The sequence below is a fragment of the Myxine glutinosa genome, chromosome 12 (genome assembly GCF_964187855.1).
Source record: "Myxine glutinosa chromosome 12, kmMyxGlut1.1, whole genome shotgun sequence".
In the NCBI taxonomy this organism is placed as follows: domain Eukaryota; kingdom Metazoa; phylum Chordata; class Myxini; order Myxiniformes; family Myxinidae; genus Myxine; species Myxine glutinosa.
The window spans coordinates 58,420,241-58,435,467 of NC_136272.1; the positions used below are offsets into that span (position 1 = coordinate 58,420,241).

Consider the following 15,227-nt stretch of genomic DNA (forward strand, 5'->3'; position numbering starts at 1 on the left):
ATTTTTTTTAACAAAAACAAAAGTTAAATTACGACTGGGATTACGGACAGTAAAATTACAGTTCAGTACTTCGTGTAACCCCCACGAGCATTCAGGAGAGCACGTACACGTTGAGGCATGCTATTCACGAGATTTGCCACGGTTTGGACAGGAATCGCTTGCCATGCAGTCACAATAGCCTGCTGCAATTCACGCACAGAGGTAGGCTGCTGGACCAAGTTGTCGAATTGACGCGTTAATTCTGCCCACAAGTTCTCTATCGGATTCATATCCGGGGACATGGCAGGCTACTCCATATGCTCGACACCACGGTCAACAAGAAAGTGTTGGATCATGCAAGCATGATGAGGCCGTGCATTGTCATCTTGGAAGACAAAGTTTCCTCGAAAGGCTGCACGAACAAATGGAAGCAATGTTTCTTCCAGAATGGCCCTGTGCTTGAACTGGTTCAGGTTTCCATTCAGAACAACCAGGTCAGTTTTGCCCCCTGCATGAAAAGCAGCCCAAACGGTCACCCCAGCACCTCCAGCTTGGACTCTTGGCACTATACAATCTTCGTTGTAGGATTCATGCACTTGTCTGCGCACTCGGACGCGGCCATATTGACGATAGACCAGAAATCTGGACTTGTCACTGAAGATCACGTGATTCCAGTGTCCTGGCTGCCATTGACGGTGCTCTCTGGCCCACTGCAATCGGCGCTGGCGGTGTTGTCTGGTCAGACGTGGCTTTCTCAGGGGACGCCTGGCACGATAGCCTGCTTGAACCAGTCGTTGGTTGACTAGCCTTCTGGATACAGGCACATTTGTCAGTTGCTGCCACTCAGCCCTAAGCCGATTAGCTGACTTGGTACGGCCATTGCGGAGTAACCGGTGCAGCTGGCGATCTGCGGAGACGTCCTGACCGTCCTGACCTGACCTTGTGGTTCTGCGGAGACGTCCTGACCTCGGTATTGGAATAGGGACACCCCTCTGAGCATTTCGTTTCAGGATCTTTGACACCTGACCTTGAGTGATGCCATACTGCCGAGCAATAGCACGCTGTTTCATGCCGGAATTTCGTAAAGCCACCACTAAATGACAAACAGCATTGTCGAGTTGACGGACCATCTCCAGGGGAAGCGGCAATAACTTTTGTAGACGTGCAGCAGTTGTTTTCCACTAATACAGAACGCAACAACCCTTATATACCCGATTGTGAAGCCAATCGTCAAATGTACCTGTCCGTACATTTTGTCACGCCACCTGTGATATAATCCTGTTATTGACTTCTTGCTGCGACAGACAATCAGTGACATGGTTCTTTTAATAAAGAAATCACCGAAGCGTAAAAGAATCTCACCAGATTGATATACCGAGTTCAGAAAGTAAACCCAAGTCAAGAAAAAATATATATTCCATATTAAATGCCAAGTCTGTATATATATTGTTACGGATCGCGGATTTGATGTTATTTACCGAGCGGTGGTATTGCCGCGACCTAACAATTCCCCCCGATTCTTCCCCAACTCACCCGATTCCACCCGACGTTGACCTGGTCGCGCTATGCTAAATCAATGATGGAAAAGACACAACGACTGGGATAAATGAAACGACACAAGGGGTACAGTTCTCAAGACCTCCGGAGGAGGATATAATTGGTGGTGGAGAAAAGGGGTAGATTACAAGGTATGAGGTAAAGCACAGAAAAGATGGGCACTTAGTTACAGTCTTATCTTATCCCCGACAGACCACAGACAAACGGAACAAGACTGACTTACACAGGGATTGATGGCAGGGAAGGACAGGTCGGTTGATAGCACAAGGTGCACCTTGGCTCAGGGACAGGATACAGCTCAGTCTTTGGGAGGTCTCTCGGCGCTCGGAGGGTGCGTCCTTTCTCCTTCAGCTCTCCGCGCATCTCACGTCACCTCCCTCTTCCTGCGCATGCTCAGCGGGAGTGACACGCCCTCGGCTCGTTGGCTCCGCCCCAGATGGGATCGGTCCGCCGCTTCTATTGGTTGCGGGGGGTTACCGGGCTCCGCCCTTGACGAGGAGCTGACAGCGAGCCCCTACGTGGTAACCCCATCGAGCACATGCTCGATGGCGGCTCGTTGGAAAGGCTTGGTGCCCTTTCAACACCCCCTACCAACCAAGCCGGAGTGAGGACGCACACTCCCCGCGCCGCCGCCGCTGTTGTTGTTGTTGTTGTTGTACCATGAGGAAGAGCTGCGGGGAGGTATTGGGAGGTCCTAAACTTCCTAACGGTGCCATACAATCACATTCTGGTGCAACGAAGAGTCAGAATTAATGGAAACGAGTCCTTAACTGACATAAACTAAGAATAACTAGCAAGATGTCCTATAGTTGTCTACGTGAGATGCGGTGGACCTGGATGCGACATTTAATGGGGGAAATAGGGGGAGGTCGGGTCTACAGAGTGTTGTTTACAGGAAATGGGACTAGGGAATGGGGGATTGGGGATAGTTGGGAAGTATGGAGGAAATAGGGGAATATTTACAAGCGGATATGGATGGAGGCCAATCTCATATCCGCAACATTGCACCCTTCTCTACCTCGGGGCGTCCCGACCCGATAAATTTTTACCTACGTGAGTGTGGCACTCAGATGTAGTTCCCTCTACTATTAACTCAACCCTGAGTGCGACAGTTTTACAGATGTTCACAAATGAGTAAATATGTCCCCCTGCGACGTTGCACCCTTCTCCTAACAGAAACACACCCACAGGATAACCGAATCGCGGAAAGAATCCTCAAACTAAACATACAGCCGGTAGGGAGCATCATTTATACAAGACTACACTGATATTTACACTACGATCCAGGACCTGTTCTTTGAGGAACACATGCAGATGTTATGCATAGAGAGAGAGCACGCATGCCAGCATCGATACACCAACCCACGAGTGCCCTGTGGCCTTACGGCCTTTAATAATGTGCAGAGCACCCCATCCAAGCACCAAAAGCACCACCCCATACACACAGTCAGCACCATCCGGTGCACCAATAAAGTGTTCATAGTCACCGGTGGTGTCGCAGCCGACCGATGTTCTGCCGCTGGTCTTGCCTTGGAGCCCACTTGGCCTTCTTGCTTCTTTAAAAATAAAGAAAGGCGCCAACCGCGTCCATTTCTGAATTGTGGCCGTCAGGGGGGCCAACTATAAGTGGTTCACCTGTATGGCATAGGTGCCACGTTGACCCAGAGGTCCATCAACGGGTGGTGCTTGCCCGCAAAAGAACTGCAGTCCATGGTGGGCGGCCACAAAAATTGCGGTCCATATGGTGTATCGATCCAGGCAGCAAGCAGCGAAAGTACAGGCCCACAACTGCGGAGCCAGCACCTCTCTCTCCTCTCTCTCCTCTCTCTCTGCCCCAAAGCCAGATCCTCGGAGGTGGGAGACAAAAAGAAGACAAGTGAGTAAGGTGGTAAGGGCGCAAAAGTGCACGCAATATAAGGTAATGCACACTGGGGGCACATGGGAACCAGGTGAGACAGGTATGTTCCTACCGTACGCCCCCCCCCCCCCACCAGGTAACCTACATTGCCCCTCCCTTACCCCTTACTGTATCCACACAACACAACACTACCCATAAACATCTACTTTACACATCAACAAACGTCCCTACTGTCTTCCCCGTTCCTCCCATAAACCAAATTCGTCTTCTCTCCCTCCTAACCAATCAAATTTGCCATTTCCAACTCAACATCAAAATTTGCCATCACCAATTCATCATCAGTCCCTCCTAAGGAGGGAGAGATGGAATCACCCCAATGTCTCATCCACGTCGTGATGCGTCTCACAAATCCACACAGCAATTCTCCCTTCCTGCAACACAGAACAAAGGAACACAGGTGTGGAGTCATCATCATCACCTCAGGTAAGTGGCTGCGTATGGTGCGACAGGTTCATCAATCCTTACTATTTCCTAAATGACTTTAACAACTTTACATTACCCGGGGTCTTTCCCTGCCAATCCATTGGCCAACTTACACTATGGGTTCTAAAAACCAATTCCCATTGACCAAACTGTGGTGCTTCTCAATTTGGGGTCTCACTCCCCCGATTCATCTCCCGGTGCCCTCGCACAATTTCTGGGCTGTGACGTGTAGCTCTCCCAGCAGGTCTACCCACCTGCACACCTCCACCACTGTAGTTTCCACCCGAGCTTACCTGCTCCTCACCCTAACCTAACTAACTGGGGAAGGCCCTCTCGCACTCTCACCCCCTCAGTGCCCTCTCTGGCACGGGCTACCCGGGTCCGTCCTCCGGATCCTCGGGCCCCATCCACAACAACTACTACCGGCTCCCAGAGCCCACCTGCGGCCTCACCTGGCCGACATCCTCACAGTGGTGGAGTGCCCAAACCAACTACACACACTAACAGGCCACACGCCCAGCCATTTCCACAACACTAACGCACCCATCCAAATACCATTCTTCCACCCGCACCACAGATGCCAATATCCAACCACAATTTACCTATACCCTCTACCTAACACTTACACTACCCACCCCGGGTACTCGTGAAAAGGGGTCCACTCTTCCCCCATCCACACCTTCGCACCATGCACACCACTCCGTACCACTTACTCCATATATTCCACACACCTGTACTTGCACACCTGTGCTCTCATACTTGGTGCCGCCTGCACCCTTCTCTCCCCCAAGCGCATTCACGCTGATCCACAACACACTACTCATACACTGCTCCACACACCTGTCCAGTTCTCACACAGCATCATCTCATCTAACTACTCCCCTCTGAAACTTGCGCTTCCCAGTCGTCCCTTTAAACTATTGCGCTCCCTCGTCATTATCAAACACTAAGCTACTACGTCCCCACTACAGGTATCAGTCACTATCTAAACCTTAACGTTACCTAATGTCATCTTTGCTAGATCCCTACACACAATATCCTAACCCACCCGGGCTAGTTTTCACTGCCATCAACCCCATAAGCTATAGCGCATTTGCCCCACCACATGGAAAGGGTGGCAGGGATGCCACCCTTACCCACCGTCATACGGCGCGAGTGGGACCTTGTGGGACCACCTCGTATGCGAGTCGTTGCCCGCCTGCCGGACCCCGTGCGTCGCCCCTTGCGGGGTCAGCGCGGGGCCGAACCGGCCGGGCCCCCACAGTACATTACCCCCAAGGGGCTCTCGTGCCTCCCCTGTCCCTCTAAAAACTACCCCTGTTGGTGTCGATGCATGGGTCACACTTCCGCAACCCGCTACCCATTCCATACCACCACAACCTTGCTCACTCACACCTCGCACCTCTCCCATCACCGGACCCTCTCGCTCGCACCCTCGTTCCATACCCTCCGGACCAGCCATACACCTCACTCTTGGCCTCTCACGAACATCCGGGTCTATCTCGACCCCCAAGCTTATTAAATCACCTGGCGCATCATACGCACGACCATATTGGTCACCACTTACACCGGGTCCTCTTTCTCTTCGCTTCTCCTCCATCACCTGCGAATCCCTCATCCGGTTAATGAGCACATCATCACGATCCGAACACAGACTTTGGACCAATTCTTTTACTTCCTCCTTTATCTCTTTCTTATCCTCTCTCCGTCGCTTCTTAATTTCGCTCACCCCTTCTTCCACTTCTTCTAATTTCTGCTTCACCTCCTTCATCTCCTCGTGTGCCCCCTTAAGTTCTTCCTCTAACTCCACCTTATTTTTTTCTATGTGCTCCCGCACCTCCCGCTCTTTAACCTCCATTACCTCTACCACCTTGTTCATTTTCCTCGTCAGGTCCTCATGTACCGTCTGACACTCTTTTTTAATTACCCCTACGTCCTTTTTCATCTCCTTCTGTGTCGATTTTAAACCCTCTATTACCGCTGTGTTCTTCTTTACCTGGTCCCCCAACTCCTTTTGTCCCACTGTCAGTTGTTCTACTCCCAGCGTCAACTCCTCTATACCACCTTGCAATTTTACAGTCCCCTTTCTCACCTCCTTCTCCATGCGCTCCTTACAGTGCCTCACCTCCTCGCGCACTCCTCCGACCTCCTCACTCACACCTCTTCTGATCTCTTCTCCCATCACTTGCATCTCCTGCCCAGATGCCACCCTCATCTGCTCCATTTCCTCCCTGTGAGCATCCAATTTAGTTTCTACCCCCATTCTGACCTCCTCTATCTGCTGCCCCATTTTTTAAACTTCCCTTTCCGCTTGGTCCCTCATGTCCCTCAATTTGCCTTCCATACTGTTTTCTAACCCCTCTAACCCCTTTTGCATCCCTTCCATTTGATTCTCTTGAGCGGCTATTCTGTTTTCTACCCCCGTTAACCCATTCTTTACCTCTTTTATCCCATTGTCTAACCCCTCACCGGTACCCCTCGCTTCATCCCTCATTACCCCCATTTGGCCCTCCAATCGCTCACCCTGAGCATCCATCCGGTTCCCCATTACCCCCAATTGCTCACTCTGCAGTTTGAGGGACGCCTGCATTTGCACGATAAATTGCTCCATGAGGGCCTGCATTTGGGCCATCCCTCCCACTTGTGCAGCGGGTGCGGCCGCCGCAGCCATGTGCGAGGCGCCATTTTGCGAACCTGCCGCCCTCACTGCTTCGCTCTCCTCATGTCCCTCAATTTGGTCCTGGATCGACCCTGCCTCACTCTCCTCTACCGGAACCCAGCCGTCTTGATCCGCCATAGCGCGACTTTCAAAATTCGGGTTTTTATTTTAAAACAAAACGAATTTCGGTTACTTGTAATTTTGAGCACGTTAAGCGCGCTTCGGGTCCGATCTCACTCCTCGACACCAGTTGTTACGGATCGCGGATTTGATGTTATTTACCGAGCGGTGGTATTGCCGCGACCTAACAATTCCCCCCGATTCTTCCCCAACTCACCCGATTCCACCCGACGTTGACCTGGTCGCGCTATGCTAAATCAATGATGGAAAAGACACAACGACTGGGATAAATGAAACGACACAAGGGGTACAGTTCTCAAGACCTCCGGAGGAGGATATAATTGGTGGTGGAGAAAAGGGGTAGATTACAAGGTATGAGGTAAAGCACAGAAAAGATGGGCACTTAGTTACAGTCTTATCTTATCCCCGACAGACCACAGACAAACGGAACAAGACTGACTTACACAGGGATTGATGGCAGGGAAGGACAGGTCGGTTGATAGCACAAGGTGCACCTTGGCTCAGGGACAGGATACAGCTCAGTCTTTGGGAGGTCTCTCGGCGCTCGGAGGGTGCGTCCTTTCTCCTTCAGCTCTCCGCGCATCTCACGTCACCTCCCTCTTCCTGCGCATGCTCAGCGGGGAGTGACACGCCCTCGGCTCGTTGGCTCCGCCCCAGATGGGATCGGTCCGCCGCTTCTATTGGGTGCGGGGGGTTACCGGGCTCCGCCCTTGACGAAGAGCTGACAGCGAGCCCCTACGTGGTAACCCCGTCGAGCACATGCTCGATGGCGGCTCGTTGGAAAGGCTTGGTGCCCTTTCAACACCCCCTACCAACCAAGCCGGAGTGAGGACGCACACTCCCCGCGCCGCCGCCGCCGCTGTTGTTGTTGTTGTTGTTGTTGTACCATGAGGAAGAGCTGCGGGGAGGTATTGGGAGGTCCTAAACTTCCTAACGGTGCCATACAATCACATTCTGGTGCAACGAAGAGTCAGAATTAATGAAAACGAGTCCTTAACTGACATAAACTAAGAATAACTAGCAAGATGTCCTATAGTTGTCTACGTGAGATGCGGTGGACCTGGATGCGACATTTAATGGGGGATATAGGGGGAGGTCGGGTCTACAGAGTGTTGTTTACAGGAAATGGGACTAGGGAATGGGGGATTGGGGATAGTTGGGAAGTATGGAGGAAATAGGGGAATATTTACAAGCGGATATGGATGGAGGCCAATCTCATATCCGCAACAATATGTAACTTTAAGAATGGCTGTTACTGTGCAATAAATCAACAATTGGATTGTGAGGAACAGACTTGTAAAAATTTTGTGGATTGTGTGTGTGTGTGTGTGTGTGTGTGTGTGTGTGTGTGTGTGTGTGTGTGTGTGTGCGTGCGTGCGTGCGCCTGCGTGTGTGTGCGCATGTGCGTGCTCTTTTGTCTTTTTAGGTTGGAGAAAAATGGGATGAATTTGGGAGATGTCACCACAGTGAACCTTACCATGCTGCAGGGTGGAATCCAAGTGAATGTTGTACCTTCTGAATTTACTGCCAATTTTGATATCAGAGTCACCCCTTCCACTGATATACAGGTTTGATGAACTCTTTCTTTCCTCGTTTGCTCAATAGGAATATTTGCTTTACACTGTAATTGACTAGGCAGGAAGGTACAGAGGTAGAACACGTAACTTTGAGTCGTCTAGTCTGTTGAGGTCTCGGCCCAATGACAATATGTAAGATTAGTGCTTCACAGGCAGGATGATGCAACACAAAATGTGCCGTCCCTCGGATGTTTTTTGGATACAAAGTCGAGGCTCGTATGAGAGCTAACAGGTATAACATATAACAAAGGAAGCAGGAGGGATGTGGTGAGGTGAGGGAAGCACAACAACAGTCGGGGAAAGGTACATCAGGAGATCTGTGAAAGAGAGAGGGTTTGGGGCGGAGTCCATGGGATAAACAAGATGGACACTACAAGGACTTTCAGGAAAGACAACAGAGAATGTGAGGGATTTGGGTTTGGAGTGGATTAACGTGGGTAGAAAAGGTCATCATTTTGAATGACGGAAGATATGAGATGGTGGTGAATAGTTAGACCTGGAGGGAGGAGTGGGTTTGAAGAGAGCGTGGGAGTTTGTTTCAGAGGTGGAAAAAAAAAAAGGAATGAAAAGGTGAAGATGAGCAGAGAGTCTTGATTTTGGAAGTTTCCCCAGAAGAGGATTGCTGGCAGATCTTGTGCATCCTGCAGGAATATTTGAGGGACAGAGCACAGACAGAGCAGGGAGAGCTAGGCCGTGGAGGAGTCCGTAGAAGACAGAAAGACCACCAACCTGCCTGTGGCAAGAGAGTGAATGGCCCTCAGTACCAATGATCGTGAAAGCTTTGTTTTCAACAGCGTGAAGCCGAGCTAGGTGTGAGGCAGGAGCACCAGCCCAGAGGCGAGAGCAGTACTCCATTGAGCTGCAGATCAAAGCTTTATATGTGGTGAGGACCTCAGTTGTGCCAAGGAAGGTCTTCACACAACGGAGGATGCCCAGTTGGCGACTGGCTTTGGAGGACAGCTTGGAAATCTGGTTTTCCCAGGAAATATCATGGCAGATGGTGAGACCCAAAAGCTTGAGTGACAGAACTTCTTCGAGAGGATTGTTCAGAAAGTAGATGGGAGGGTTGTCCAGACAGTCTTTACGGAGAGACATCGTGAGAATGTGAGGTTTGTCTCGATTGAAGGACATGTTCCACTTGTCTCACCAGTTGGTGATTTTTTTTTCCAAGTCTGCAGAGAGTTAAGAGGTTACTGCCTACCGATCTGAGGGATGAAATGTGGAGTGGCAGAGAGTGGAGACATTAGCAAGGAGAAAGAGGATTTTCCAGAGAGTCGGAGAGATCATTAATGAAGACCAGAAAAAGCACAGGGCCCAGAACACTGCCTTGAGGAACTCCAGCCTGGACAGGAAGGCGAGATGAGAGAATTCCATTCAGGGCCACACGTTGACTATGAACGGAGAGGAAGTCAGAAATCCATGTGTGGAGGTTTCCATGGATACCATGGGAGGAGAGTTTGATGAGCAGGGCGGGGTGCCAGACCGTACCAAAGGCACGTGAGATGTCAAGGGAGACAGCTCTGATTTCCTGTTTCGCATTGAGGACCTCCATCCATTTTTGAGACAGCAGAAGCATCATGTCCAGAGTAGAATGACCTGGTCTGAAACCAAATTGATGATCAGAGATCAAGCCATTGGAGAAGATGAAAGATTTGATTTCCGAAGCAATGATGGATTCCATGACTTTGCTGATAATTGGGAGCAGGCTGATTGGTTTGTAGTTGCAAGGATCTGTTTTTGCACCTTTCTTGTCTAAAGTGGTGATGTTGGCTGATTTCCAAGCTGATGGCAGATGACCTTGAGCAAAAGAGAGGATAAAGAGAACAGAGAGAGGGAGTGAAAGAGCTACAGAGCAGGATTTTAGGACCCATGGGCTGATGCCGTCTGGTCCAATTGCAGAATCAGAATTGAGGTTTGACAGAAACTTCTCCACCTTGTCAGGAGGAAAGGACATGGAGTCCAGGAGCAGCTGGGTTCGACTGGATACGGTGGGTACAGAGAGGGACGGGTTTGGGACACAAGATTTAGAGGCAAACACAGAGTTGAGGCATTCGGCTTTTTCACGTGTGGAGTCAGCTGTGCAGCCGTTTGAGGTAAGGGGGGGATGGAGGGGAAACAAACACCAGAAACAGATTTGCCCAGACGCCACCAGGATTTGGAAGAGGGTGACAGGTTTGAGAGTTGTCTTGAGAGTGGAGAGATATTGTTTCCTTGGTCTCCTGAGGGTAGATACACACTTGTTCCGAGCTTTGTGGAAGGAACGGGGATTACCTTCAGTTGGATTTGCCTTCCATGAGGTGAAGGCAAGTTGTTTCAGGGCAACTGCCTTCCACAAGATTCAGTGTGCCATGGATGGGAGAAAGGGTATGACAACTGAAGAGGAGATGGGATGAATCTGTCCATGAGAGAGAGGAAATTTCTTTGAAAAAGTTCACAGAATGAGTTGATGTCGGAGACAGTCGAGATTTGAGACCAGTCCAGATGATTGATGGCTGCTTGAAGAACATCCCAGTCGGCCTGAGTGAAATGCCAGACTCGTTGATGCTGAGGAGGCTCTCTGAGAAGGGCCAGAACAAGCATATGATCAGATGAATCAATTGGAGCTGAAGAAGAACAGTAGACATGTGCAGGTAAGTTCGTCATCAACAAGTCAAGAAGAGATGATGCTCCGTTGAGTGAGATCTGGGTCGGGAAATTGACAGATTGTGTCAGTCCCAATGAGTCACAGAAGTCCTTTGAGGTACCATGGCTGGTGAGAGAGGAACCCACACCCAGCCAGCTGGCAATGTGCTCGTTGAAATCACCACATATGAGGAAGTTTGGATGGGTGGATAGAAGTTGGTCCATTTTGTCACAGAGCGAGATGTAAATGGATGGATGTTAAGCTGTGTGTCCCATTAGCCAGCATTAGTTGTGGATGTTAAAGATCCCACAGTTGCTTTTGTCTTGATAAGGTACGTTATTGCCGGCATTCTGCAGCCTTCAGATGCCAACCCTGAGGAGCCGGTTGGTGAAAGCCTTGAGACACTTTCCCTTGAGCCCACATGTTGGGAATATATTGAACGATTAAAGAAATAGAATTGAGGTGTCGTTATCATGGTAATATGACTATTGGACATGAGGTAGGATGTGGCCACACACACACACACACACACACACACACACACACACTTGGCCTCCATACAGGTTGCTTCTGTCAAACCAGACGTGATCTGCTTAACAGAAACTTTCCTCCTTTATGATGTCTCTGATTCCATAGTATCTCTCCCGGGCTACTCCCTCCTCCGGTATGATAGACCTGAGCCTCGTCCTGGAGGCGGGGTTGCTATCTTTATCAAAAACTCTCTTCCTCACTCGCCCTGCACTGCACTCTCTCCACCTCACCCCCAGGAATACCTCTGGCTACGGCTTCCCCTTCGCTCCCACCTCTTGTTCATATGTGTGTTGTACCGTCCACCAAACAGTGATGACTCCATCTACATCTCGCTGTCTGATGATATGGACCAACTTCTATCTACTCATCCCAACTCTCTCTTCCTCATATGTGGTGATTTCAATTGTCACCATGCCAGTTGGCTGGGTGTGGGTACCTCTCTCACCAGCCATGGCTCTTCAGCAAAGGACTTCTGCGACTCACTGGGACTGACACAATCTGTCAATTTCCCGACCCGGATCTCAGTCAACGGAACATCTTCTCTTCTGGACTTGGTTATGACTAACTTCCCTGAAAATGTCTGCTGCTCTTCTTCTGCTCCGATCGGATCATCTGATCATGTCCTTGTTAAAGTGGACATCGCTCTGACCATCCTCAGGGAGCCTGCTCAGCGTCGACGAGTCTGGCATTTCACTCAGGCCAACTGGCACGGTCTTCAAGCAGCCATCAATCATCTGGACTGGTCTCCCATCTCTACCACCTCTGACATCAACTCATCCTGGGAATTCTTCCAAAGTAAATTGCTCTCTCTCATGCACAGATTTATCCCATCTCGTCTTCAGTTGTCATACCCTTCCTCCCGTCCATGGTACACGGAATCTTGTGGTGAGGCTGTTGCCCAGAAACAACTTGCCTTCGTCTCCTGGAAAGCAAATCCAACGGAAGGAAATCTCATTTCCTTTCACAAAGCCCGAAACAAGTGTGTGTCCACCCTCAGGAGAGCCAGGAAACAATATCTCTCCGTTCTCAAGACCGAACTCTCTTATCTGTCTCCCTCTTCCAAATCCTGGTGGCGTCTGGTCAAATCCGTTTCTAGTGTTTGTTCCCCCTCCATCCCCTCCCTTACCTCAAACGGCTACACAGCTGACTCCGCACGTGAAAAAGCTGAATGCCTCAACTCTGTGTTTGCCTCTAAATATTGTGTCCCAAACCCATCCCTCTCTGTACCCACCATACCCAGTCGTACCCTGCTGCTCCTGGACTCCGTGTCCTTTCCTCCTGACAAGGTGGAAAAGTTTCTGTCAACCCTCGACTCTGATTCTGCAACTGGACCCGACGGCATCAGCCCACGGGTCCTAAAATCCTGCTCTGCTGCTCTATCTCACCCTCTCTCTGTTCTCTTCACCCTCTCTTTTGCTCAAGGTCAACTGCCATCTGCTTGGAAATCAGCCAACATCACCGCTTTGCACAAAAAAGGTGCAAAAACAGATCCTAGCAACTACAGACCAATCAGCCTTCTCCCAATTATCAGCAAAGTCATGGAATCCATCATTGCTTCGGATATGAAATCTTTCCTCTTCTCCAATGGCTTGATCTCTGATCATCAATTTGGTTTCAGACCAGGTCACTCTACTCTGGACATGCTGCTTCTGCTGTCTCAACAATGGATGGAGGTCCTCAATGCCAAACAGGAAATTAGAGCTGTCTCCCTCGACATATCACGTGCCTTCGACACGGTCTGGCACCCCGCTCTGCTCACCAAACTCTCCTCCTTTGGTATCCATGGAAATCTCCACGCATGGCTGGCGGACTTCCTCTCTAGTCGTCGTCAACGTGTGGCCCTGAATGGGTTTCTCTCATCTCCTCTTCCTGTTCAGGCTGGAGTTCCCCAAGGCAGTGTTCTGGGCCCCGTGCTTTTTCTGGTCTTCATCAATGATCTCTCTGACTCTCTCGAAAATCCTCTCTATCTCTTTGCTGATGACTCCACTCTCTGCCGCTCCATTCCTCTTCCCTCAGATCGGCAGTCTGCTGCCTCCTCACTCTCTGAAGACCTGGACAAAATCACAGACTGGTCAAACAAGTGGAACATGTCTTTCAATCCTGACAAATCTCACACTCTTACTATGTCTCTCCGAAAAGATCGACTGGACAACCCTCCCATCTACTTTCTCAACAATCCTCTCCAAGAAGTTCTGTCGCTCAAGATTTTGGGTCTCACTATCTGCCATGATCTTTCTTGGGAAAACCACATTTCCAAGCTGGCCTCCAAAGCCAGTCGCCGACTGGGCATCCTCCGTCGTGCGAAGTCCTTCCTCGGCACACCTGAGCTCCTCACCACATACAAGGCTTTCATCCGCAGCTCAATGGAATACTGTTCTCCCCTATGGGCCGGTGCTCCTGCCTCACACCTAGCTCGGCTTCACGCTGTTGAAACCAAAGCTTTCAGAATTATTGGAATCTCCCGCGATGAAGCTATCTCTGAGGGCCTTTCACTCACTCACCGCAGGCAGGTAGGTGGTCTTTCTGTCTTCTACCGACTCCTCTCCGGCCTTGCACCCCCAGCTCTCTCTGTGCTCTGTCCCCCAAATATTCCTACAGGTCGCACAAGATCTGCCAGCAACCCTCTGATGGTTAAACTGCCGAAATCTCGGCTCTCTGCTCACCTTCACTCTTTCATTCCTCTTTTCTCCCGCCTCTGGAACAAACTCCCTCACTCCCTTCAATCCCACTCCTCCCTCCAGGTCTTTAAAACAGCTGTTCACCACCATCTCTTATCTTCCCCCATCCAAAACCTTGATCTTTTCTACCCCCGCTAATTCACCCCAGATCCACCTTGTTTGAAATTCCAACTTCTTTCCTGGAAGTCCTGGCAGTGTCCATATGTTTTATACCTCTCCCACCGCCCCCTTCCCATGCCTCCCCCCCAAAGCCCTCGCCCTCTCTCAGATCTCTCGATGTCTCCATGTCTCTCGGTCCCTGCTCTCAAATGTTGTGTTTGTGTCCTTCCCCCTCTCTCCCCATCTTGTCTACCGCTCCCGATGTTATATGTTTTATGTGTCGGTTTGTCTTTCTGTGTGATTAATGTTCGCTCTTTCACGAGCCTCGATCTTGTATCTATCTATAATGCCAGTAATCTCTGTGTGTCTGTCTGTGTGTTTGTCTGTGACCGCTGTTTCTCGACAACCACGGGTCCGATATACTTGAAACTTGCCAGGTATATTGCTGGGGACCCGAGGATGTGCCTTTTCAAGGTTTGAAATTAATCGGACAAGTACCTACCGAGCTATGTCCAAAAAACGCTTCAACCAATCAGAGAGCAACGAGCTATCACGTGTGCCGAACGTGGCGATCAGACTCTGCCTCGGACGGCACATTTGACAGCGTATTCATTTATTTCACGTTGGAAAACTATGTTGCCGTTAAACTATGTTTTAAAACGAATTCAAACTGCGATTAAATTAAAACGATTCATCCTAACTGCGATTTGCGAACTTCCGGACAGTGACGACTGTCCGGCAGCACGCTTTCCGGCATCCAATCACAGAACGCTTTGTTGCGTAGGCGTGGCCGATGTGAGACGAGCGGAGCTGAGCGCGTTACGAGCTGACCGCCATTACGGTACGTAATTCGATTTCTTATGCGCATTATTTATCCCAATTCATTCATCTCCCAATTTCTCCCAATTCAATTCGTATCACTAATAAAAACGAATTTGCGATTCATTCGCTTTCCTGCGCGTTTGTGCACGCGATGGCGATTGCTTTACCAAACTCCGGAAGCCGTTCGCTTTGGACCAAACCATTGCATGAGGGGGGGGGT

The 15,227-nt window shown here is 50.1% G+C and overlaps 1 protein-coding gene across 2 annotated transcripts in view; it reads left to right on the forward strand.

The window, feature by feature from the left end:
- The window catches only part of ACY1 (aminoacylase 1), a 203,111-nt gene that overhangs the window by 165,639 nt on the left and 22,245 nt on the right, over window positions 1-15,227 (forward strand). For both annotated transcript variants that reach the window (XM_078766843.1, XM_078766844.1), the window contains one exon: window positions 8,104-8,245. In XM_078766843.1, the coding sequence (XP_078622969.1) occupies window positions 8,104-8,245 (142 nt within the window). The remainder of the gene's footprint in view (window positions 1-8,103; window positions 8,246-15,227) is intronic.